This window comes from Microtus pennsylvanicus, chromosome 3 (assembly GCF_037038515.1).
Source record: "Microtus pennsylvanicus isolate mMicPen1 chromosome 3, mMicPen1.hap1, whole genome shotgun sequence".
In the NCBI taxonomy this organism is placed as follows: Eukaryota; Metazoa; Chordata; class Mammalia; order Rodentia; family Cricetidae; genus Microtus; species Microtus pennsylvanicus.
The window spans coordinates 30,476,868-30,500,478 of NC_134581.1; the positions used below are offsets into that span (position 1 = coordinate 30,476,868).

The window sequence follows — 23,611 nt, forward strand, 5'->3', positions numbered from 1 at the left end:
CCATGGCCTACACACATGGCTATGGCATGGGGATGCACACGAGCTTTCAGAGCTATCACAGTATGATCACGGCTGTGAGGCTGGATGCCTCCCGTCTAGAGCAGCATCGTTCATACCTCCCGAGTTCAGGTACCGCTTTCCAATGTGCACGACAGGGTACTTGTCTGCCAGCCGCTTATCTGGCCACAGAATCCCGTCGGCTGCGAAGACAATTTTGTGATTTGTCTTTTGAAACTTTTTCAGGACTTCTTCAGGCCCACCAGCAAATATAACATCAAAACTGTTTCAAAAAAAAAAATCTTTAGAATGCATGGTTCAGAATTTAAGCACACAACGAAGAAAAAAAACCCCTAAAAAAGAGAATTTAGAATCCACATAGGATTAACTTATCTGATTAGAGAACAAGTCAGGCAACCTCCCCCACCTCACATCATATAAACTACATTAGATTTTGGTTTTACTCTATATTGACAAATGAAATACAAATATGTGATATTTTTCATATAGATAAAAATTTAACTCCAAAATAAAAATTGTAAGTCAGTGTGCAAGTGTTACGATTCATATAAATTGTAGGCACAGGCATAAACACTTATAAAAGTTTCCATCTTAAGAGTCAAATATTTCAGGGACATGTATAGCAATCCATGATTATCTCTGAAAACTGGTTTAGATAAATGTCTCACACTGTCATATGTAACATGGACTCTTCATCAGACAATTCATCTTTTTAAAGCTCCATAAAATTCAATCAAGGTTGAAATTAATGAAATAATTTAAGGTCTAATATTTTCCCAGTTTTTTTTCCCCTGGACTTTATTTGTTCCAAGCTAATTCACTGAATCACAACCCAAAAGAAAATTAACTGCGAAAACCATTATGAGAAATGTAAACTCTCCGAAGAAAGTCCCAGCTTATTACAGCGTCAAATTTATCTGTATTTGTTTTTACATCCGTGTACCTAAAATCCAAATGCCTGCAGGACACTAAGACAATCTTATTCTAGGCAGCCAACGCGAAGGGCAAGCTCATACACTTGAGATCTGCAAAGGACTCCTTAGTAGCTAACGGTGCAGATGCTCTATTAGAACCCGTCAGGAAGACACAGCTACTCCATCTGTGCGTTCCAGCTGTACTCACTGGATATGCACGTGTAAGACTTAGTAATTTTTAGTTCAATGTACTTATATTTTTTTATCAAAATATAACACATTGTTGCTTATCTCTATGACATATTTTTTAAAGCCAAAAAATATTTGAGGTAACTTTTAGCAAAAATGCTATAACTTTCTGTTCTCCACTAGGCTCTTGGCAGACACAATACCTGTCCCTTTAACAGTGGCATCATTCATGTAAGATGAACACATGGCAATCCCTAGTTGAAAGTACTGCAAAGGAAGACATGCCACATGACTCACTCTGTCCAGCAGTGTGACGGAATTAGGACATCACCAGCAGGTCCTGTCCTTTATAAAGGACACTGTCAACACCGCTCTGCTCTTTCCTCTGCACGGTGCTTACTAGTTAAAGCACGTACTTTACAATATAGAGCAGCGAACTCAAAGATGAGTAAAAACTGCACAACTAAATTCTGTAATTCTGTTAAACAAAATTGATATCTACTAATTTATTTTGGGACGAGTTCCACAATATATCCCAGAATTCCCTAAACTTAAAATCCTCCTACCTCCACCCCAAGGACTGAAATTACTCATATAATCCAGGATTGTTGACATCTCCCCCTTTTTAATAAAAACATTGCTAAAAGCAATGTTGACATCAGCTAATTTCTTACTTGTGATTGTTCTAGAAAATTTATATTTTATCAGTTACTTTTATTTCTACTATGAATTATTGCATGCCAAAATTAAGTTTCTGCTCATGAAAATCCAGATGGGCAGACTGACACAAAGATTACAGACTCATGGTACATAGTAGAATAAGTTTTTGTCTTTTCACAATCAATAGGCGAGATGTTGTTAGCAGTATTAAGAGCATAGTCAACGGTCTATCATAGCACATGGTTGAAGTCTGATCCAAGCTTTGCTGTCAGCTATCGGAGCACCAAGCCTGTTGCTTAAGCGTGTTTAATTCCTTAGTCATAAGTCAGGGTAAGAGACTAGAAATGCTGTTGATTAACAGCTGCTAGCACACTGTACGTGTGTAAGCAAACAAGACAGCTGCTGGTTATTAACTGGAGGAACTGCTTAGAAAAGTCAGAGCAAGTGTGTGTGTGTGTGTGTGAGCTTAAAATAAGCTTTAAAGATATGTGATTGTTTTTTTTTTTTTTTTTGTGACAGGGATTTTATGTGTTGCTTTGGAGCCTGTCCTGGAACTAGCTCTTGTAGACCAGGCTGGCCTCAAACTCACATAGATTTGCCTGCCTCTGCCTCCCTGGGGCTGGGATTCATCAGTCCTACCTTTAACATACTTGTTTTATTCCAAAGCACTAGTTGTTGTTGTGGTGGTGTGTGTGTGTGCGTGTGTGTGTTAGAGAGAAAAAATAAGATGATGCCAAATTTCAAACTCTGAGTCAGGTATACAGTGAGCCTCAGGAGGCCAAGACAGTTTCTGAAAACAGTAAAGAAATGTAGCTTGCTAGGTCAAAGAACCATGATTTCTAATCTAACCTTAGAAGGGGTGAAAGTAGCACCATATACTCAGTGAGGCTGGAAGTTTAACTCCAGGTTCACCACTGGCCTCCAGTGAGGGAAGTCCGGGTTTCATCCCCATTACTGCCCCCCAAAAGTTACCATTTGGGAAGCAAATGTTTTTCATCTTTGAAACTCTAGTAAAGAATTGCATCTCAGACTATTAATGAAGTCAATAGCTTATACAAGGAATATGAGGTTTAATTTGATAAGTTAGAACTTTATAAACATTACTTTTAAAATATAATTATGTAAAGGTCCATGAAAAAATTATTTTCATACAAGTAAGAATATTAGTTTGGCTAAAAATGTAAAATACTTCTTTTTTCCGAGAAAGGGTCTTATGTAGTCGAGGCAAGCCAAGAACACACTAGGAAGCCCAGGCTGGCCCTGAACTCTTCCCTCTGCCTTCACCTCCCAAGAACTGGCAGTACTGGCAAGTGCCACCACACACAGCTAAAAAGGTAAGGATGGGGAAACATTCCCCATTTCATTCTAGCAGGTGTCTGTTAAAATTCCTCAGAAAATGTCTTTGTGCCTTTTTAAAACTTCCCAAAGAAAGTTTTTCTACTTAAAATTATTTGAACCACAAAAATGTAAAAAAAATGTATTTTTTGCAAAAAATCGAATGCACACAGGTCATAAAATAATTCTCACAGGAACTCAGTCTATTTAAATATGAGAATAAAATAAAACTTTCCACATTTAAGCGTGGTAAATAGCCCCAAGTCCTGCAAAACCCATAAGACTGAACCCAGGCATGTCCAACAGGTCGTTGAGACTTTTATGAGTGTTTGTGCTTCTCTATTATTTTTGTGGTACCTTCAACCACAGTTACCCAGACTGGATAAAATTCCATCATCCATCCAGAACTCGCCTCTTTTCATGGCAGCTTTCATCAAAATCGTTTTGCCTTGTCTTACTGATTCCAACTTACCTCTACTCTCCAGTTCCTCTCCCTGAAGACAGTGATCCAGATTGATTTACAGACCCCACAGGCTACCCATGCACCTTCACTGAGATCTGCCATCCCTGTCATACACACTCCTTGTTCAAATAGTCTGACACTCTCTTGAAGTCACCAAACCCCAGAGTCAATTGCTATGGCCTAAAATACGAGTCACCAAATATTTACAGTGGCCTGCAGAAGACAATTTGGACTCTGAAGGCCATATAGACTCTATCAAAAAAATTTATTTGTGCCAGGCTGGTACAAAAGCAGTCACAAACGAGCTAAGAAAGTGTAGGTCCCTGAGTTACAGAACAATGATTGGCCACACAAGACCCATTTATGGATACCTGTCTTATAAAATAAAATCCACATGGATCAGGCTCACACAAATAATCTCCAGGTACTATCCTATTCGGAACTTAATCTCAGTTCTTGCATGTAGATTCAAGTGTGTCTTCATAATGAGCATCTACTTAACATGTATTTTCTACCTAAAATACATGTTTTGCTTTCAAGGCCCATTTCCAACGTCAGCTCTTCCAGATACCAACATGGAAGGAATATATCATTTATTTCCAGTTATCTCTCACTATCCTTTCCTTCTCCTTACCCATCAAAACATCCATTTTATTCTATGAACCTCGTCAAGAAAGCCTCCCTTATACCAGTGTTCATATTCTCCTTTATAAGCTGAACTCAGGACTTTATCATCTGTACAGGCCTGTAGGAGCTTGAAGATAAACAACTAGGTGACTCAACCAATAAATGAATTACATCGTATCTAAACAGGATATAAAGGCTATTGAGTAGCCTAGGAGAAAAGCCACAGAAGTCTCCTGTAACATATACCATTCCTCCCTAACCCAATACTTTACTGATCATCACATGCATAGAATTAAACAGAAATTACAATCATTGAAACCATTAACTATAAGTTATCGGCTGAAATAAAAACTAACAAAATGAAACAGATGCAGGCCCACACCTGAAAACTATGTCTTAGGTCTCCACCCTCAGACACATCTTGGTATTTCCAGAAACAGACCCCAATGCAACACTATGAAACCTTCAGTACCTGCAGCACACAAAGATAAAGACACACACACACAGTCACAGCTATCATATATAGCAAACATCTGCAATCACATGCTGACAAAGCCTCTGGAGATCATGTACTTCTGTGTGTCCATGACTATACTCACTAAAACCAGTGAGTATCGAAAAGAACACACAGACAGTGTGAAAACCGAAAACACACCCATTTCCTATTTAACTTTTTTTTTTTTAGCACATTTGCACCAATGAACTGACCACAGTTAACTAAGTTTAAAGAGACAGCTAAGAATTTCAGCCTTTCTCAGAATAAAGAGTTAGACAGTACAGAAACAAGGGCCCACAGTGGTGTGTTTCGATTCCTTCTTACTAAGAAAATGAAACCTGACCATCACTAATAACAAGCCCTTCATGTCAGCACAAGCTGTCACTACTGCCAGGGAGGAGGCGTCATCAACTAAACCTTTTTTTTTTAATGTAAAACTACAGGTATTGCTTTTAAAGCTTTGCTCTCAGGAATATCAAGCCAGTCCGCTGACACATGGCTGACGCTGACTGTACCTAGAGACACCAGGCCTTCCTTACTCTTGTCTTTTCTACCATGTTGAGTCTTCAATACAATGGAACTGAACCACACTGACCTGCCCCAGGACACCGGTGTCTCATAACGCCCCCTTCTGTCTGTCAGGAACAGATGGCTCCCATACTGCCAACTTTCCAAGACTAAATCTTACGAGTAGGGAAGAAAGGAGGCTGGAAAGAGAAGCATAGGGAAAACCAGGTTCCTCAAATTCAGGGGCTCAGGAACCTAAAAATCAGATTACTTTCAATGAGGTTGCTTATTTGCAGATTATCTACTGCAAATCAAAATCCAAATTTGCTTGTGGTCAGGTTCAAGCTTGGTGATGTGAGTACAAGAAATAATGTATTCAGCATTTAATCTAGATATTCTACAATGTGTATGTATGTATACACACACATACACACACACATGACAATACAGATGATGTAGAAAACTTCACAGTGCACAAGCCATAACATACCTTCCATATCACAATTCATCTTGCAATAAAAGGTACAAACAAGAAAGCAAAGCTCCTGCATGGAAGACCTCAAATTCTAAGCATGGAAGTTTTAAGTGTGGCACTGAAGTGTCATTATTTCTACTTCTATGTCAAAGCTTACGCCATCCTCACATAGTTTTGCTAAAGAACCACCACCATTATTTTTATCTGTAAATAATGTGTACTGAAAAAAAAAGACTTAAGATGACTTTCCTATACCTATGAGGTAAACGCAACAGGATTTAAAATGAATGATCAGTACTAACACTGTAACAATAGGAAGACACAAAGAGGTTACGTAAATGGCGCAACTTGGTGTTTTTAAGATACATAAGAAGTTTAGGAAAAAGTATACGTATTTCAAACTAATTAGAAGAATGTGGCACTATTCAAATGGTATTTGGGGGCTGTGGGATGGCTCAATGGCAAAATGCATGCTTAGGATGTGTATTCCTTTGGATTTCAGCTCAAGTTCAAAAGTAAATAAATGCAAAGAAATTAATGCCTGAAAGGGTCTTTGTTCTTGACAGCACAGGGTCTCTTATCTATCTTGTATTTGTAATTTTACAAGATACTTCTGTTCATAGTTAAACAGAATCCATTTGGTTGTCTCCCTCAATTGTGTCCTTAAGTATGATCTCTATCGCACTTCTAACTCAAGATTAAAATGAATCTCACAAAAATGTTAAACTACGCCTTTTTTTCTCATTAGTCCTTATTAGAACTCATCGCCTTTAATATAAGATTGGCCCAGCTTGTGATTTTTCCATGCATAATAAATTTATTTTACATAGAAACAAGTTCCTGTTAATGAAAAAAATGAGCATAAAAAAAATCTTGCTTTTAAGTTGGAGCTTAGAAACAGAGGTTGCTTATTAGAGAAACGAGTTATAACTGAGAAAAATATACTTATTACAATAATGATTCTTTGTCAGTAAAATAATTCAACATTTAAACTTCAGTTACAAATTCCATCTTTCAAAGTAGTACAATACAGATTGCAAAATGCATAGGATACATAGGATAATTCTCTTACCATTCAGTAAACAAGATAACCATATCCTCCTGACTGGCATACTGCACCATGGCTTCTTTCATTAATCTCACCTTCTGGCCCCCTCCAATACTATTAACCCCATCGCCACCTCTCCACTCTTGCCCTTGACCAAGAACCTATGAATGAAATAAAATAATTCATCCTGAGGAAAATGCCAATGGTCACAATAGCATAAAAATGTCAAAAGAAACATGGATAGTAACCAACTATTTATTTATAGCACAATGCTAGAGAAAAGAAAACTAATATATAAGGAGGTCATAATTCTTCAATGCCACCCACGACTAATACACCATACCACACATTTCAAAAGCTGACTCTAACCCATAGAAGTGGAATCTGAAAGTATTTCTCATTTTCTCTTATTCTTGTTTTTCAAACTTAAGTGAAGAAACCTTCTAGCAAGTCCCAATATTGAAAGATAAATCATACCTTCACAGTATAATTGAAATACTTGGCTGAATTCATAAATCGGTGGAATCCATCATTTTCTTTTGTTGCTACAGTTATGACTAGTAGTTTATCTGCAAAAGAATAAAAAAAAGAAGACTCAACAAGAAGTTAAATGCTATCACCACTCCATGCTATACTATAGTAATTACAAACTTCATCATTTCATAGGGATGCTTTGATTAGTTAATTTAGATAAAACTAAACAAAGAATTACTGAAATAAAGGCATTTCAGGTGAGTTATCCAACGAGGAAGCCATGTAGTAAGAAATTATTTTAACAGCAAATAAAGTTCGTTAGTGGCTCAGCGAAAACAGCTTCTGAAGTGAGATTTCAAACACAAGAGAAAAGCTTTCATAAAATGCCTATTTTACCCGTAAGGGTTAAACTTTTGTGGCTATCACTTCATCAGCCAGCTTAACCTATAAACCATGCCAGATTTGACGCATATTATGACGTGACCTCCTAGTGAGCTCTATCTACTCAGCAGCAATCATTGGCCTAACTGTAAGTCTAATTCTTAGCCTCTAAAATAAACGTAACAAATTGAAAGCAGATTTCAGAAAAGTCTTACTTCTCTTCCTACTCATAAAATCTTGTACTAGAAATCTTAAAAGTCATTACATTTGTATCCCTTATGTGTTGCTTAGTTTATTGAACAGTAATTGGAACAAAAATTAGCAATGCTAACAATGTCATCAGTAAATATGCACCTTTTAGTGGCTTTTTATAGTGGCTTTTCCTTTCGTTCAGTCTAGTATCTCTTCTTAATAGAGGCAGACACACTAAGGATTTATTGACAAATATCTACAAAAGCTATTGTAGACAGATGGACAATATTTATCATGCAAAAGGATGTTGGAAAATTCATAAAAGACTCATCCTTTCCAGCAAGAACTAAAGAGTGGAGCATTTCTGTTTCCAGAATCACAAGCAGTCATGGACTAAAACAGCCAAACTAACATCTCAACATTATAAGAACCAAGTTATCCCTCTTAATTCTCTGTTGCCTAGAGATACAAGAAAACTGAAAAGGTTCTGCATGACCTCTAAATCATACACAATCTTTAGTCATAGGATTTATGAAACACAGGAATCGGTTAATAAACTAAGGTAATTCTGCATCTCAAGTTTTAAAAGTAACTTACTATAGAAAATCAGTATAATGTAGGTAAAACAAACTCATTATTCATCAAGACAAGTAATGCATTTTTAGATTTCTGTTAAAAAAAAAGTGTATCTTACAAAATTTTTGGTTTAATAAATAAATGTTGCAAATAAAAATAAAGCCATTTAGTAATTAATGGCGTGAGGATCTGAGTACGGCGGCTTCGATGAGAACGGCCACCACAGGCTCATGTGTATTTGAGTGCTTAGTCACCAGGCAGGGAACAGTTGGGGAAAGATTCGGATCTATAGCCTTGATGGAGGAGGTGTTACTGAGGTGGGCTTTGAAGTTTCAAAAGCCCTTCCAAGTCCAACATCTGCCTTTGTCTCTGTCTCTGTCAGTCTGTCTGCTCCCCCCGCCCCAGCCCCATCATCTCTCCCTGGTGCCTGAATACCAGGTTGTAAAGCTCTCAGCTGCTGCTCCAGCTCCATGCCTTTCTGCTTCCCACCATGATGATCACGGACTACCTAAAACTGTGAGTGAGTCCCTAACTAAATGCTTTCTTTTGAAGATTTGCCTTCACCATGATTCTTCCCAGGAAACAGAACAGTAACTAAGATACTAAATAAAGGTATCCTAAAGATATTTTTATACTACTTTTAGAGAACAAAATTTTCCAGGGTTGGAGAGATGGGTAAGTATGACCTCCTGAGCTGGCTCTCTAGAATCCAAGGAAGGCTGGGTGCAGCAGCAGTACAAGGGTCTGTAATGCCAGCATACTCTACAGGGGGGACACAAGGCACAGACAAGAGAATCTGCAGAAGCTCTCGGCCAGCAAGCCATATGCAGTGGCATCCAATCTTTGTGTTAAAGATCTATTTTATTTGCTTTCTGTGTATGGGCACTCTATCTGCATGTGTGTATATACCACAGGTGTGCCTGCTACCTACCAAGGACAGAGAAGAAGGTTTAGGATCCCCTAAAATTGGAGTTACAGATAGTTGAAACCTGCTGTGTGGATGCTGGAAATAGACAAGTTCTCTGTAAGAGCAGCCAGTGCTCTTAACTACTGAGCCATCTTTCTAGCCCAACACCCAGATTTAAAAAGTAGAAGGGTGAGGAACAACACCCCAGGGTTTTCCTCTGACTTCCATACTGGAATGCTGCGATATGACTGCTTTCACAAGAACACAGGCATAAACAATATACTCATACATATAAACACATAAGCTAAATAAATATGCATAAATTTCACTTTTAATATTTAAAACATGGCTTCACTGATTAATAATTTGGCAGGTCACCATTCGCAGTTCATGTTAAAACAGAGCACCAGATCGTAGGAAGACGAAGAGAATACTTTATAAGGGCCTCTTTTTCTATAATGATTTTAAACCATTTTTTCTACATAAATCAAAAACTGCTACAAGTTTAGAGATTTGACTGAATAGATTGTTACATTTACCATTACTAGCATAAATTAATAACAAGAATTTTATCATCTTAATAGGACTCATAATTCAATGTGACCATTAGGAAGATAAAAATGTTAGCGAGCCCAATAAAAATTCACAAGTGGCACTGTTTATCATTCATATGGCAAATAAAGACCCTTATTGCTCCTGTGCTGTTGCTAATAGCCAATGCACAATGACCACAACTGCTGTAAAGGCAGGTGTGTTCCACTATCACCCGCAGATAGCTGCCTTCTCACCTGCAGTTCAGCATCACTATTAAGAGAAATGAACCTAAGTAATTAAATTAATATTAGAGAAAGGGAAACAAAGTGCTGGTATGAACCACTCGAAAACTTTCAACACCCAATTCAAGAACTCAACATAAAGCTGGTCAGCGCTGGTGCACGCCTTTAGTTCCAGCACTCGGGAAGCAGAGGCAGGCAGATCTCTGTGAGTTCGAGGCCAGCCTGGTCTACAACGTGAGTTCCAGGATAGCCAGGGCTGTTACACCTAGTGCACAGAGAAACCCTGTCTCAAAAAACCAAACAAACAAGCAAACAAAAAGAACTCAGCATAAGGGGAAGAGAGACGACTCAGCAGTCAAGAGCACATACGGTTTTCATACTCCCCTGCTCTCTTCCAACAATCTCCAGAAACTGCACTTACAAATTTATTAGAACAGAAAACTTATGTTCAAATTCTTTCCAACTAGATGGTATTCCAAAGGTCAAGATGTCCTCAACCATTAACTAGACCACCAGGTTTTCTACAGCACTGAGTAGTCGGTGGATTAATAAACATTTTAAATTTATTATCAATTGATACATAAAATTGCACATATAATGAGCACAAAAAATTTCAAACATGTATATATTGCATGTATAAACATTTTGACTAAGTGGATTCAGGGACAAATGATTTTATATATCACATGCATATGTGTACATAATCATTTTTTACAAACACAGCAATATCTGGCATTCACAGGTACGGAGAATAGATTTAAATAGGATAAGTGACTTCGCTAGTGTCACCAAACAAGCTATTTGCAGAGCAAGGAGGAGAACGTCGGAGTCAATCTGTACAGTCCGTCTGTTCCCACTATTGCAGGTGGTCTCATCTGGAAAAGGCTCAAAGATCAGAGAGCAAACTTTGGAATGTTGTGTGTGCAGAGAAGGAATGGCAAGCCTGGGCTGTCCCTCTTGAGAAAGGCCTGCTTGGAGGGCTGGTCCTCGGTGGTGTTTGGAAAGTGGGAACCCAGGCACTGTCTACAATATTTGCAAGGGGAAAACCCTATTCTGAAACACTGCTCACTGTACCTAAGTTGCCCATGTTGTGATTTTTGTTGACCATCTGATTGTTTTGCTGAGTTTTGTAATTGTGGTAAGGAGCTTGAGAATGTCAGTCACAGGCTGTGCTACCCAGGTTACCAACATCTCACACACGCTGGCTGCTAGGAACCCTGTCTTGTCTGACTTCACCAGGAAAGACTTGAGGACCTACATGTGGCTCTCCAGATCTCCCAGAGCTGCATTTGCTTAGTAACAGCCTGATAAACTCGGAAGTGCGAGGGTAACTAGTGCTGAATCCCCCGTCTTCTGGGGCATCCCTGAGAGCTAGGTGTAGGAGGGACCTGATACCCTCAAAAATGCCAACTGGTTAGTTATATGATTGTCCATCATTTCAAGACTCAGAATTCAGAGAAGACCGCAAATAGATGCCAGGCCCAGAATTCATGCAGAAGGCAAGCATGCCCTAGTCACCCACTAACACTCACTGCCTAACAAAGTAGTTACTATCTCAGGGACAGAATAACAAAGTCACTTCTTATAAACAAAAGGAAAAAGGGTAGTCTAAAGAGAAAGTAAGGATCCTGCAGCTACCAGTTTAATAGTAATTTTGGGATACAAGTTACAAAACAAAACAAAACAAAAAAATAAATAAATAAGGTTTTTGGTGGGACTGGAGACATGACCCAGTGGTTAAGACAACTGCCAATAATGCCATTTTCTGGCCCCAGTGAGCACTTGCACACATGGCATACACCCACAGAAAAACATACACAGAAAAAAATAAATCTTAAAACCTCTTTTCCTAGGTCTTACAGTAGCATTTCATTGCTAAGTACCGAGCCACACAAACAATCTAACAAACTAAAGGCACTGCAGTGTAGGTGGCTAGGGAGGTATTTTTATTTTTTGAAACTGTGAAACTTTTCAGGATAAAAGGGCCATAAGTTCAAAAGGACAATGGGAGACAAGAGCATGTTTTCATCTGTGCTTCCACTCAGCTGCGAGATGTAATGATAAAGTGTGTACAGAGAGAAGGGCTAGTAGTCGGAATAGGTGGCGCCTGTCACCCATCTCTTTCCCAACAACCTTCTAAGTGTGGGAAATGCACAAAGGAACCAGGAGAAGCTCGCTGCCACAGCGGTGTGCACACTGTGGATGATAGGGTGGACATCACTAGCCATTTGCAAGAAGCAAATGATAATCTATCCTAGCAGAAGGCAGTAAGTTCTTTCTGCCAGATCAACTCTTCTGGGACCAGTAGAGGCAGCTGGCAGAAGTTTCAAGCAGTGGCAGACATCACTGAAGCCATTATAAGGGTACTTCCTCAAACATTCCAAACCATAACATGTTTCTATAGACCTATTTCAAGCGAAACGGAACACATACTAGAATTCAGAACATAATCAGTACATGTATTGGATATACTGTTTCCCTTACAAACCATTTCTTATGGTAATATATGCAGCCATTTGTTTTATATTTATTATTATAAGTAGCCATATAGTGACTGGAAGACAAAGTAACTTGCACAAACCTGTGGAAGCTTAAAGACATTTTCAAGCATGCAAGTAGGTCACTTATATTGCAATTAAAATCAAAATTAACATATTTTATAGTAAAAATGATTGCAAGATTAAATCTATAAAACTCTACCCTAACATGAGATGGAATTTTCAATATAAAATATTGAATACTTTATAGCAATGATAACAACCACTAATCACAGAAATTAAAATGAGAAAACCTGGCCATCACACAGTGACAAGTTTAGGTAAATTTATGCCCTTGTTGCAACAATATTCACATGCTTAAGAAAAAGATTCCAGCCGGGCGGTGGTGGCGCACGCCTTTAATCCCAGCACTCGGGAGGCAGAGGCAGGCGGATCTCTGTGAGTTCGAGACCAGCCTGGTCTACAAGACCTAGTTCCAGGACAGGCTCCAAAACCACAGAGAAACCCTGTCTCGAAAAACCAAAAAAAAAAAAAAAAGATTCATAAAACATAAGCCATATAACTTATTTAATCTGTACAAGATACACTTCATTCTGAATTACTTTGTAAGAATATCTCACCAACATCTGATACTCTAGGCTCACGCTTTTGCTTCTCTTCAATTACTCAGACTTGAATGTTAAAAGAGGCCAATCTCAATTTGATAAACAATGAGAAGAAAAATGAAGGGGATCCACTCCCCCACATCCACAGTAATTCCTTCCCAGAAACATTGAAATAAAAAATTACGCAAGGATTGGATGGTAGCCAAAAACTATATACAGAGATCCAAAAAATTCCTTCTGGAGTTTATAATGTGAAAACAAAATTCAGGCACCAAAAAATGATCGTGCTAAAGGGGGCTGCAATTCAAGCAAGTAAAGCCTGAGTTAAATTTTTAAAATGAACATAAACACAACACAACACAATACCTGACGAACTTGAACGTAGGCTCAAAAAATTCATGCCAAAGCAAGCAAAGAAAACAGCCATGTTAGCAAGGCAGGTAACATCTGTCAGCTCCACCCCAGGGGTTAAAATCACAAGACACAGATAAGCTACATAGAGGAGTGGAGTGTGTGAAGTCTGACCAGAGCAGAAGAAATCTGGAAGTCATTCTATACAGTAAGAGCTGAGGGACTGAGAAGTTCTGCTTGGGTAAGAGGGGAAAAAAGAATCAACCACTGTTTATGATAACTCATTTCCTTTAGGGGGGGGGGAGGACAAGTTTTTTTCTGTACAATTTTAGAGAGCTGGCTGTGATGGGAGAGGAGTCATTAACTGAGAAAGATATGTCAATACCAAAAACAATAAAAGACATCCAAAATAAATGAGCTACATAAGAAAACTAATGTGTGTCCTAAATTACAATGCAATTTTCCAGAATTTATGACAGCATATTCTATATCTCCAAATATCTCAAAATGTGAGCACTAAATGTAATTCTAATATCAATGAATTAAAGAGCTGCCACCCACCTACCCCCATAAGAGTTTAGATTATCCAATTCCAAGGCTTCAGAGGCATCAACAGTCTCCAAAATAGAAAGATGAACCAGCCCATCTGCAGACCAAATGCTTCACCAGAGATTTCCTAAAATCTGGAAGTGGATTATGTAGCTTGTTGAAACACATTTGACCTGTTACTGTTTATTCTGTATGTTATACAGGCACTAAAAATATTCCCTATGCTCATACAAAAGGGGAACTATTTAGGGACTAAAACAAAATAAAACAAACAAAAACCATAAATAAAGATAACATATATTCCCAGCAGCTCACACACTGTAAGAGCTGCCCTGCAACAGAGGCCGTAGTCAGCTGTGCTGGACCTCAGAGACCATGCTCTAGGAGAATGTTCCAATTAAAGAAGACCCAGAAACATGGGCTGCTGAAATCTGATGAAAACAAAATCCTAAACTTCACTTATCATCTTCAGTGACAGTGGAATAGCTGTTTTCCATCCTGTATTTCAGTGCGAACACTACAGAATTATGTTTAAAGGGTTGACCTATCAGACAGGGAATGTTATTCCTTGGCTCTGAGACTGCTTATTTAGCATGTTCATGGCCTGCTAAAACACTCATGCACAAAAGTTCTTTTAAAAATACTGGAGGCATATACGACCGGTATGCTAAAATAATCAGACCAGCTCAAAACAACAGATATAATTTAATAATTGAAAAATGGGGAAACTCACACGACCGGAGTAAAAGTTCCAATGCCCAAACGGGTCAGGCAAACACCACGCGCACAGAGAGCAAGAGCACCTGGATCGCCAGGTTTTCTTCCCTGGGGACCCCAGGTTGCCACACCTCAATTCAATGTGATTGGTTAACAGAGTTTTCCCATCAAAATATTTAAAATATCACACACACACACACACACACACAGGACTGGTATTTCCTTCTTTATAATTTATCTTTTAGATTAAATGATGAAATTATTCAGGTGTCAAAGAGATACAAGGATACATAGCATACGTGGCCTGTCTCCAAGACAAATACTTAACTGATGCACAACTCCCAGAAGACACTTTGTAATATATATGTAACTTGTCACTAAGAAGCAATCACCATACTTGAGCCCACTTAACCTTATCCAGAAGAGAACACCACCCTTAGTCTATTTGCTTTTCAATTTTAAGGCCTTCTACAAAGTTTGTCCTTCTTTTACTTTTTCCCCATTAGTCCCCAGTCCTGTCATGCTCTATCTTGAAGCTGGAACCTAAGGTACTCACTCATCCATCACAGGAAGCCATGTGAGCCACATTTAGCCTTAGCATGGCTTACCAGTCACAAACTCTGCCCACAGCAAACCCCACAGGAAGTGAGGCAGCTAACCATCTATTATCCAAAATGCGCTGAAACGAAGACAGCCCAAACCACAGATGTCAACACTGACAGATTTTCATCTCCTTCGCTGTCCTTTGTCCTGTGGGACATCTCCCTGCTTCTCATATATTCGGAGAAATGACCATGTTACTCTTTCTTGGGACATTGCAGTTGTAGGCCCCCATTCCCACTTTTGTTCTTCTACTCCAAGGGACCAATGAATCCTGATAATTCAGTGCTAGTAATAATAATTTACCAACTAGTTCCTTAATGTCAGGTAAGGCCAGTCTGTTCCATCAGTTGACAATGTCCTTGTCAACTGGTTTATCAACATGTGTCAGAACTACCCAAGGCCTACATAGATGCAGGGTCACAATGCTCTTCAATTAATGTGTACAAGGAACTGCAGAGAAACAAATTTCTGTGCACCAGGAGATACTGATGAGGCTGAATGGGAATCACATTATACAACTACTGACCTAAGTATGCCAGCAAATATGCACAATGAGATGTGTGCAACAAGACAGAGGAGGAGAAGCAATTGAAGAATGTTCAGGATTATTCTACAGAAGAAAAAAAAAAACACTGTAGGCAGTTCCGGAAAAGGGGGTAAGATTTAGATAATAAGAAATAGAGGCAAGAGAATTCCATCTTCTGCTTTCAAAAAGAAAAGAAATGGTTAAATGTATTGCTGAGAGAAACGGCATCTGGAGGCCAAAGTGAAAAAGGCCATGCAGAGCTCCGCAAAGTACCAGGCTCTGTGTTGGGGTGGGGAGAGTGCATTTCCGAAAGGTTTGCAAATGAGGAATACACATTGTGAAGATGCCAGAATTTCACCAGCTGCTTCAGTGTGTGTTGCATTCCACCATGTGGCAGACCGGGTCCTAAAAGCATGGTATTCCAAAGTGAGTAAAAGAGAAAATAATCAACCTCTGCTGCCAGGGGTCAAACAAAAGCACAGCGCTCCAGCTTTCTGCACTAAAGGCATGGCGAGGAAACACAGGGAATCATGGCCACTGCCGCAGTTCTGAGACATACACGTGGCACACCGAGAGGGAGGTCTGATGCTGGGGCAGTGAGCCATGCAGGTAACGTGGGGAAGCTTTCTAGTAAGAGGAACAATGGATACAAAGTATGGCATGGTGTCTAGTTTGGGAAAGGACAAAAAAGGCATGCATATGGCCAGAAGCCATCATGAAAGAGAAGACGTGACACATGCAAAACTCAGACCTGCTCCTGAATTGCACAGGGACTCACAGGCCACTGCAGATTTTAACCTTGACATGGGAAGCTATCAGAATTTTGGGGAAAGGAATAACATAACAGATGCCAAGATCAGTATCTGCTAATAGCAATACTAACAATGTCTACTTACTATTCATCAAACCCAACTACTAATGCTCTCTAGTTTACATCAAATACACTGCCCTAAATAAGATGTATTTGAACTGACTGAATCCCAGATTTGGGTCCAGACAATCTGGCTCTGGAGACCATGCAATTAGTGCTATGCTTTCTCATCATGTGACTAAAGTTTAACAGGATTGTTTGGCTTCGCTGAAAGAAGCAAGAATAAATTCAGGCACTGCTAGCTAGGAGAGGGTCTACAGGAACACTCAAGACTAGAGATCATGATGGGAACCAACGAGTAGCAGTGAAGGGTGTGAAAAGCAGCCAATCTGGTGTGTTTGAACTGACTGGTATTTTACACTGAGTTTGTGAGGAAGGGAGGGAAGAAGGAATTCCAAACTATTTAAGATGACTTGGCCAGAACACAAGTCTACTGCATGAGTAAAACGGTAAGCGTTTAAATGAAAAGTTATATACCGTGACAATGTAGATCCTCAAAGAACCTAAATGTTACTTTCTCCCTTTGGAAGGGAACATTGCCAAAATAGCTTCTCTTGCACTAATATTTGCTGTTCCCAGGAAAATCATGAAAGAAACTAAGAAACCTAAATGTGTTAATGTGGGGTTTTACTACCCTGTATGAACGGTGGTGACTGAGCTCATCCCAGCACCAAAAGCTTTCTGCCCTTCACATTAGTTCTAATTTCACCAGACTTGGGCAGTCGGTATGCAGGGACTTATCCTCATTTTAAACTAATCTGTAGACCAAACAAGTCATTGGTGTACATTCCCACGTAAGTGCACCCTTGCTGAAACAATTTTTACAAGGTTTAAAATACATACATTGAAATGCGCCTGGGAAAGAATATCCTGTTGGCAAAAACCACTGATGAGGATCCCCACAATGAAACGCTCATCCAGCTAGTCCTCCTCTCCCTGGTCCCCCCATTCTTGCCCTGTTTTCTGTGCAGTCATATTCAATTAGTTTCTTGCTACAAAATAATAGAAATAAGTGGCAGGCCACGTAGCTGTTTAAACACTGGGATTACTCCAGAAGAACACAGCAAGGCATTAATCAGTCACAAAGATAACACACATTTAAAGCAGATGTTTGTAAAATAGCTCTTTGAACGCAATCCAACCCCTGTGTATAAATCCACACAAGCCACTGGTGTATAAATCCCAGAGGCACTGGTCAGCGTATCTGAGCAGTCAGCAATTCTTGTAGGGCACTTGTGGAGCAGGAGATGGGGTCATCCTCACTCTTGATGAGAGCTTAACCAGTATCCTATGCGACCAGTTTCTGACGAGCATCCTCAGAATGGCAAGTGCTCCAAACATCTCTTACAATGCAGGGTTCCTCTGCCCAGTGTTTCAAAGCTTCATGCTATTACTCATCCATGTCTGACTTCTACAGCCAAGAAGCAGCATTAGCCGTGGGTATTTCCTCGGAATCGCTGACCTCTCCCAGTGAGCCCTGAATGCTCTGAATTCCAAGATTTCTCAAAGAAGAAACTCACATATGTCTGGTGCTCGGGAAGGAAGTCAAACCCCCTGGGACTGGAAGTCACAGATGGCTGTGGTCCGCCATGGGGGCACCAGAAATCACACCAGGGACCCTCTGTAAGAGTCATTTCTATTCTCCCAACTGCTGAGCTATCTCTCCAGTCCCTCAGAATTATAATTTAAAAATGATCAAGAAAATGTTTATACCTTTGAAAGTACCTTTAAACATACTGTAGCCGAACTACCATTGTTACTATTTCACTCACATTATTTAAAAAAATTCTTTTTAAGGTTTGTTTTTAGTTTTAACTGGGGGTGGGGTAAGTACATGTGAGCGCAGGGGCCCACAGAGCCAGAGCATCTGCTGTGCTAGAGTTGGAGTTACAGTCAGACTCAGTGGTTTGATGTGGGAATTGAACTCACGACCTCTGCATACTCCTAACTGGCAGGCCATCTCTCCAGCCATGAACCGACTCTTTCCACCAGCCACTGTCACCAAGAAAACTACTTTCTGAATCACTGAGAATAATGTGACGGCTACTATCAACTATCACTCTGATGAGATCTAGAATCACCCGAGAGATTAACTAGGCTGACTGAGGTCGAAAGACCCACCCACGTGGACAGCACCATCCCCTGGCCTGGGATCCTGGACTATACAAAAAGGAGGATGTGAGCTGCGCATAAAAATTTATCACACTCTGCTTCCTCACTGTAAACACAACATGTGACCAGGTCCCTCAAGCTATTGCCACTGTGGCATCCCCACCAATGGCACTGTAACTGGAAAAACCTTTTCTCCCTAACCTGCTTTTATCAGAGTATTGTATCGCAGCCACTGAGAGTGAGGAGTGTGCAGAAAAAGTTTTCCCTTCTTGACAAAGTAGAAAATTATGCAATGCAATGAATTTTCTTGTCTATTAGCAGAGCTGCCTAGTGCCAACTTCACGGTCCAGCTGCATCCATTCTTTCTCCACTGATGCCTCTAAACACCATTTTGTTCTCTTCTTCCTCTTCTTTTTAGTCTCTTTTCCAGATATTTCTTGCCTTTCGTCCCTTACTGACAGCTAGGGCTAACATTTATAGACATCACCTCTAAACACCCTTTTAAAATTGCTTGAGCTGCATGTTTAGTAGAAAAGACCATCAGGCACTGCAAAGCAACCCCAAGAATAAAGAACAGAAGGAAAGGATTCCCAGGAAACATAAATGCCCAGCGCATTCCTTAAACTGAAACATACAAAGCAAAGCCTGCCTTTAAACAAATTTAATTTGTAAAAGATAATAAATAAGTAAATAAAAAGATAAATTCAAAATAAAGTTTCTAATTAGTGTACTGCAATAGAGTATGAGGGATGAGGGAGGAGTCTTGGCCAGTAGCATGCTAAACGGGCATCCAATCAAATTTGTTATCACACTGGAACAGACTCAGCTGACTCAGCAGAACCTCAGCACTGATCTTGGAGCCCTGGAGCGAGCTTCCCCCCCTTATTTCCATTTCCCTCGCTGGGACTGTACGAGTTTCCAGGGAACCTAATTTCTCAGTTCTAAAACTAAAGCTCTTCAGAATGCTGTGTCCCAAACTCACGAGGTCAATGACCTACAGCAGCTGTTCCAGATACTCCTGGAGTTTTACACTCCAAGTCCTTTTGCAGAATTGCAGAATCCTGTTTCAGCAGTCAGCTTTTCAGCCCCAGCACACCACTAAATTAAGCCCTCGGATAACATTGCAGGGACAAAAAGGCTAAACACTTTAGTAAGTGATTACTAAAACGGCTCTCAGAAAGTTCTAGTCTACATCCACATCAGAAGATACGTTAGAGCAGGCAGACTGCATTTTTACTCTGTGACGACTGAAGCAAATTTAAACATTTAACATGTCATTATGTGTGAACTGTAGAGATGTCTTATATCCTATGTTCTTCTCTCATGTTCATGTGCAACAATCTGCCTGTAAGTTCCATCATCATAACTGGCCCAGGCTCCCCTGGCCACCTCTCCTGTTCTAACACCAGCACCTCCTCCCTCAGTCACGAGAACCTATATTCTAAAAAACCACACAGCAATCACTGCAACCTCATCAATCAGTTCTTTACACTGTCGTCAGAAAGGTGGTCTAACAAGCCACACAAATGTTCTCTTTCCTCTCAGAAAAGTTCATCAGTTTTTCTCTTGATTTCAGTAAAGTCCAGACTCTTTGCCACTGTGTTTCTTCCCTACCTGTCTGTCGGCCTGAACTCTTTTTTTTTTATTTTAGTCTTATTTATTGTATGTATATGGTGCTCTATCTGCATATATGTCACATGGCAGAAGAGGGCATCAGAGCCCTTTATAGATGGCTGGGAGCCACCATGTGGTTGCTGGGAATTGATCTCAGGACCTCTGGAAGAGCAGCCAGTGCTCTTAACTGCTGAGTCGTATCTCTTCAGCTCTAGGTATGAACTCCGGGCACCACCCAACGCAGGCCCACTGCTCTGGCTATTCTGCAGACACACCCTGGGCTCAAGAAGTTGTTACTTAAACTCTGCTGCTGCAGCCTCCTCTCCAGAAACAGTGCATCTCCCAGCCCACTTAGAACACAAATATGGAACAAAGCCACGAAGAGACCTAAAATGGTATTTTCTAACTCCATCATTCTTACACCAGATCGATCTCGATATCTCTCTCTCTCTCTCTCTCTCTCTCTCTCTCTCTCTCTCTCTCTCTCTCTCTCTCCCATCCCCCTGGGATTCACATTTACTGATATAATTCTTTACTGAGCTTCCTCCACTAAACTAGACTGTATATTCCAGTAAAATGATATGACATCTCACAGGAAAAAAAAATGAAGAGGAGAAAAAAATCTAATTCTGGTAAACAGAAAGTAAAGAAATCACTACAAACTCAAGAAATAAATCAGTAGTTGTGGTATTAGCAGAGCTGCCATGATTCACTACAAAAGTGAGGGCCAGGTGACAATACACACAGCTTTCTGCTATGCACTTCAATACCTGCATGACACAGCAAAAAAAGTTCATACTCCACAACACATCCTTCTTTTACAAATCACATGACAAGTAAGTAAAAATGGAGTCCAAAGTGTATTTTCAATAATATTACTACAATTTAGTTGTACTAACACATCATATTAAATGATGTATTTGTCCAACAGTGAGCAGTGACATAGGCAGTCTGGAGCAACCCCTTCAGACACCAAAATATTACATAAAACCATAACCTGAGAGCAAACAAACCCAGTAAGAAATACTTACAGAAGAATGAGCAATGTTTTGAAGCAAGGCATAATACAAACTTGCCTTCAAATGCTTGTCAACATTGATACAAAATACATGAAAGAACATCAACAGGAAAAATATCACAATATTCTGCTTATTACTTGATAGTTGGATCACACACATATTTAATTTACTCTCAACTGTACTTTCAGTTACAGAAATCCATTTCACTGTGGAAAAAAAACCCACAGTAAAGACATAGTATATATATTAATCAGTCTTCATGATTCTCTTGGTGCTCTGACACCTCTTACTTTAGAACATGCTACACATGAAAGCCTGCACTCACTGACTTATGTTGTCAAAACAAATCCAGACCCACTAATTTGTCTTACCTTCAGTAAAAATGAAAGCTGGGCCCAGTGAGATGGCTCAGCAGTTAGGAGTGCTACCAGCTCCTCCAGGACCTAGCACCACACAGGCCACGCCCACCTAACTCCAGCCCCAGGACATCCAACTACTCCTTCTTTTCTCTGCTGGCAATTGCACTCAAGAGCACATCCCCACCCCACAGGTGTACATATAGCTAAAAACAAACAAATCTTCATTAAAGAAAGCAAATAGGTTTTAAATGCATCTTCTAAATACATACATATTGGTGCATGCACACACCCCCACACAAAGCCACAAAGCACATGCATATCGGTGCATGCATACCTCCATACACACACAAAGCCATGAAGTTGCAACTGCCATGCAGCTGACTAGACGTGTATAATCCTTAAATGTAAATTTTTAATTCATTTTGAGTGGCTTGAGAGAACATGACACATATGCACAATGGAATGTTCCTCAGCCATAAACGAGTTAAAGAGCCAGCAGTGGTGGTGTAGACATTTAATTCCAGCATTTGGCAAGCAGAGGCATTTGGATCTCTGAGTTAGAGGCCAGCCTGATCTACACAGTGAGTTCCGGGACAGGAACCAGGAGAAACCCAAAAGTATTGGGGAGGATAGCTATATGTTTTTCTTTGGGTTCACCTTCTTATTTAGCTTCTTTAGGATATCAAATTGTAGAGTCACTGACCTTTATTTATGGTTAGAAACCAATTATGAATAAGTACATCCCATGTTCATCTTTTTTGGGTCTGGGTTACCTCACTCAGGATAGTGTTTTCTATTTCCATCCATTTGCATGCAAAATTCGAGAAGTCATTTTTTTTTTTACCGCTGAGTAGTACTCTAATGTGTATATATTCCATACTTTCTTCATCCATTCTTCCATTGAAGGACATCTAGGTTGTTTCCAGGTTCTGGCTATTACAAATAATGCTGCTATGAACATAGTTGAACAAATGCCCTTGTCATATGATCGGGCATCTCTTGGGTATATTCCCAAGAGTGGCATTGCTGGGTCCAGGGGAAGGTTGATCCCGAATTTCCTGAGAAACCGCCACACTGCTTTCCAAAGTGGTTGCACAAGTTTCCATTCCCACCACAATGGATGAGGGTACCCCTTCCTCCACAACCTCTCCAGCAAAGGCTATCATTGGTGTTTTGATTTTAGCCATTCTGACAGGTGTAAGATGATAGCTATCCTCCTGGTTATGGGAAGTAGACAAGATTGCCGGGCAAAAAATTGGGATCTTGGGGGTGGGGTGGGAGGGGGATAAGGGGAGATGGGGAGAGAAAAGTGAGAAGGGGAGGATGGAGGGAACTTGGGGAAACGGGATGATTGGGATAAAGGAAGGTTGGATAGGGGAGCAGGGAAGCACATATCTTAATTAAGGAAGCCATCTTAGGGTTGGCAAGAGACTTGGACCTAGAGGGGCTCCCAGGTGCCCAGGGCGATGTCCCCAGTTAGTTCCTGGGGCAGCTGAGGATAGACAACCTGAAATGACCCTATCCTATAGCCACACTGATGAATATCTTGCATATCACCATAGAACCTTCATCTGGAGATGGATGGAGATAGAGACAGAGACCCACACTGGAGCACCGGACTGAGCTCCCAAATGTCCCAATGAGGAGCAGAAGGAGGGAGAACATGAGCAAAGAAGTCAGGGGTGCACCCACCCATGGAGACAGTGGGGCTGATCTATTGGGAGCTCACCAAGGCCAGCTGGACTGTGA

The 23,611-nt window shown here is 40.1% G+C and overlaps 1 protein-coding gene across 2 annotated transcripts in view; it reads right to left on the reverse strand.

Annotated features, from left to right (window-relative positions):
• Plod2 (procollagen-lysine,2-oxoglutarate 5-dioxygenase 2) overlaps positions 1-23,611 on the reverse strand; it is a 66,043-nt gene that overhangs the window by 29,477 nt on the left and 12,955 nt on the right. For both annotated transcript variants that reach the window (XM_075964993.1, XM_075964992.1), the window contains exons 2-4: positions 7,210-7,301; positions 6,757-6,893; positions 117-280 (exon numbers count right to left, since the gene is read on the reverse strand). In XM_075964993.1, the coding sequence (XP_075821108.1) occupies positions 117-280; positions 6,757-6,893; positions 7,210-7,301 (393 nt within the window). The remainder of the gene's footprint in view (positions 1-116; positions 281-6,756; positions 6,894-7,209; positions 7,302-23,611) is intronic.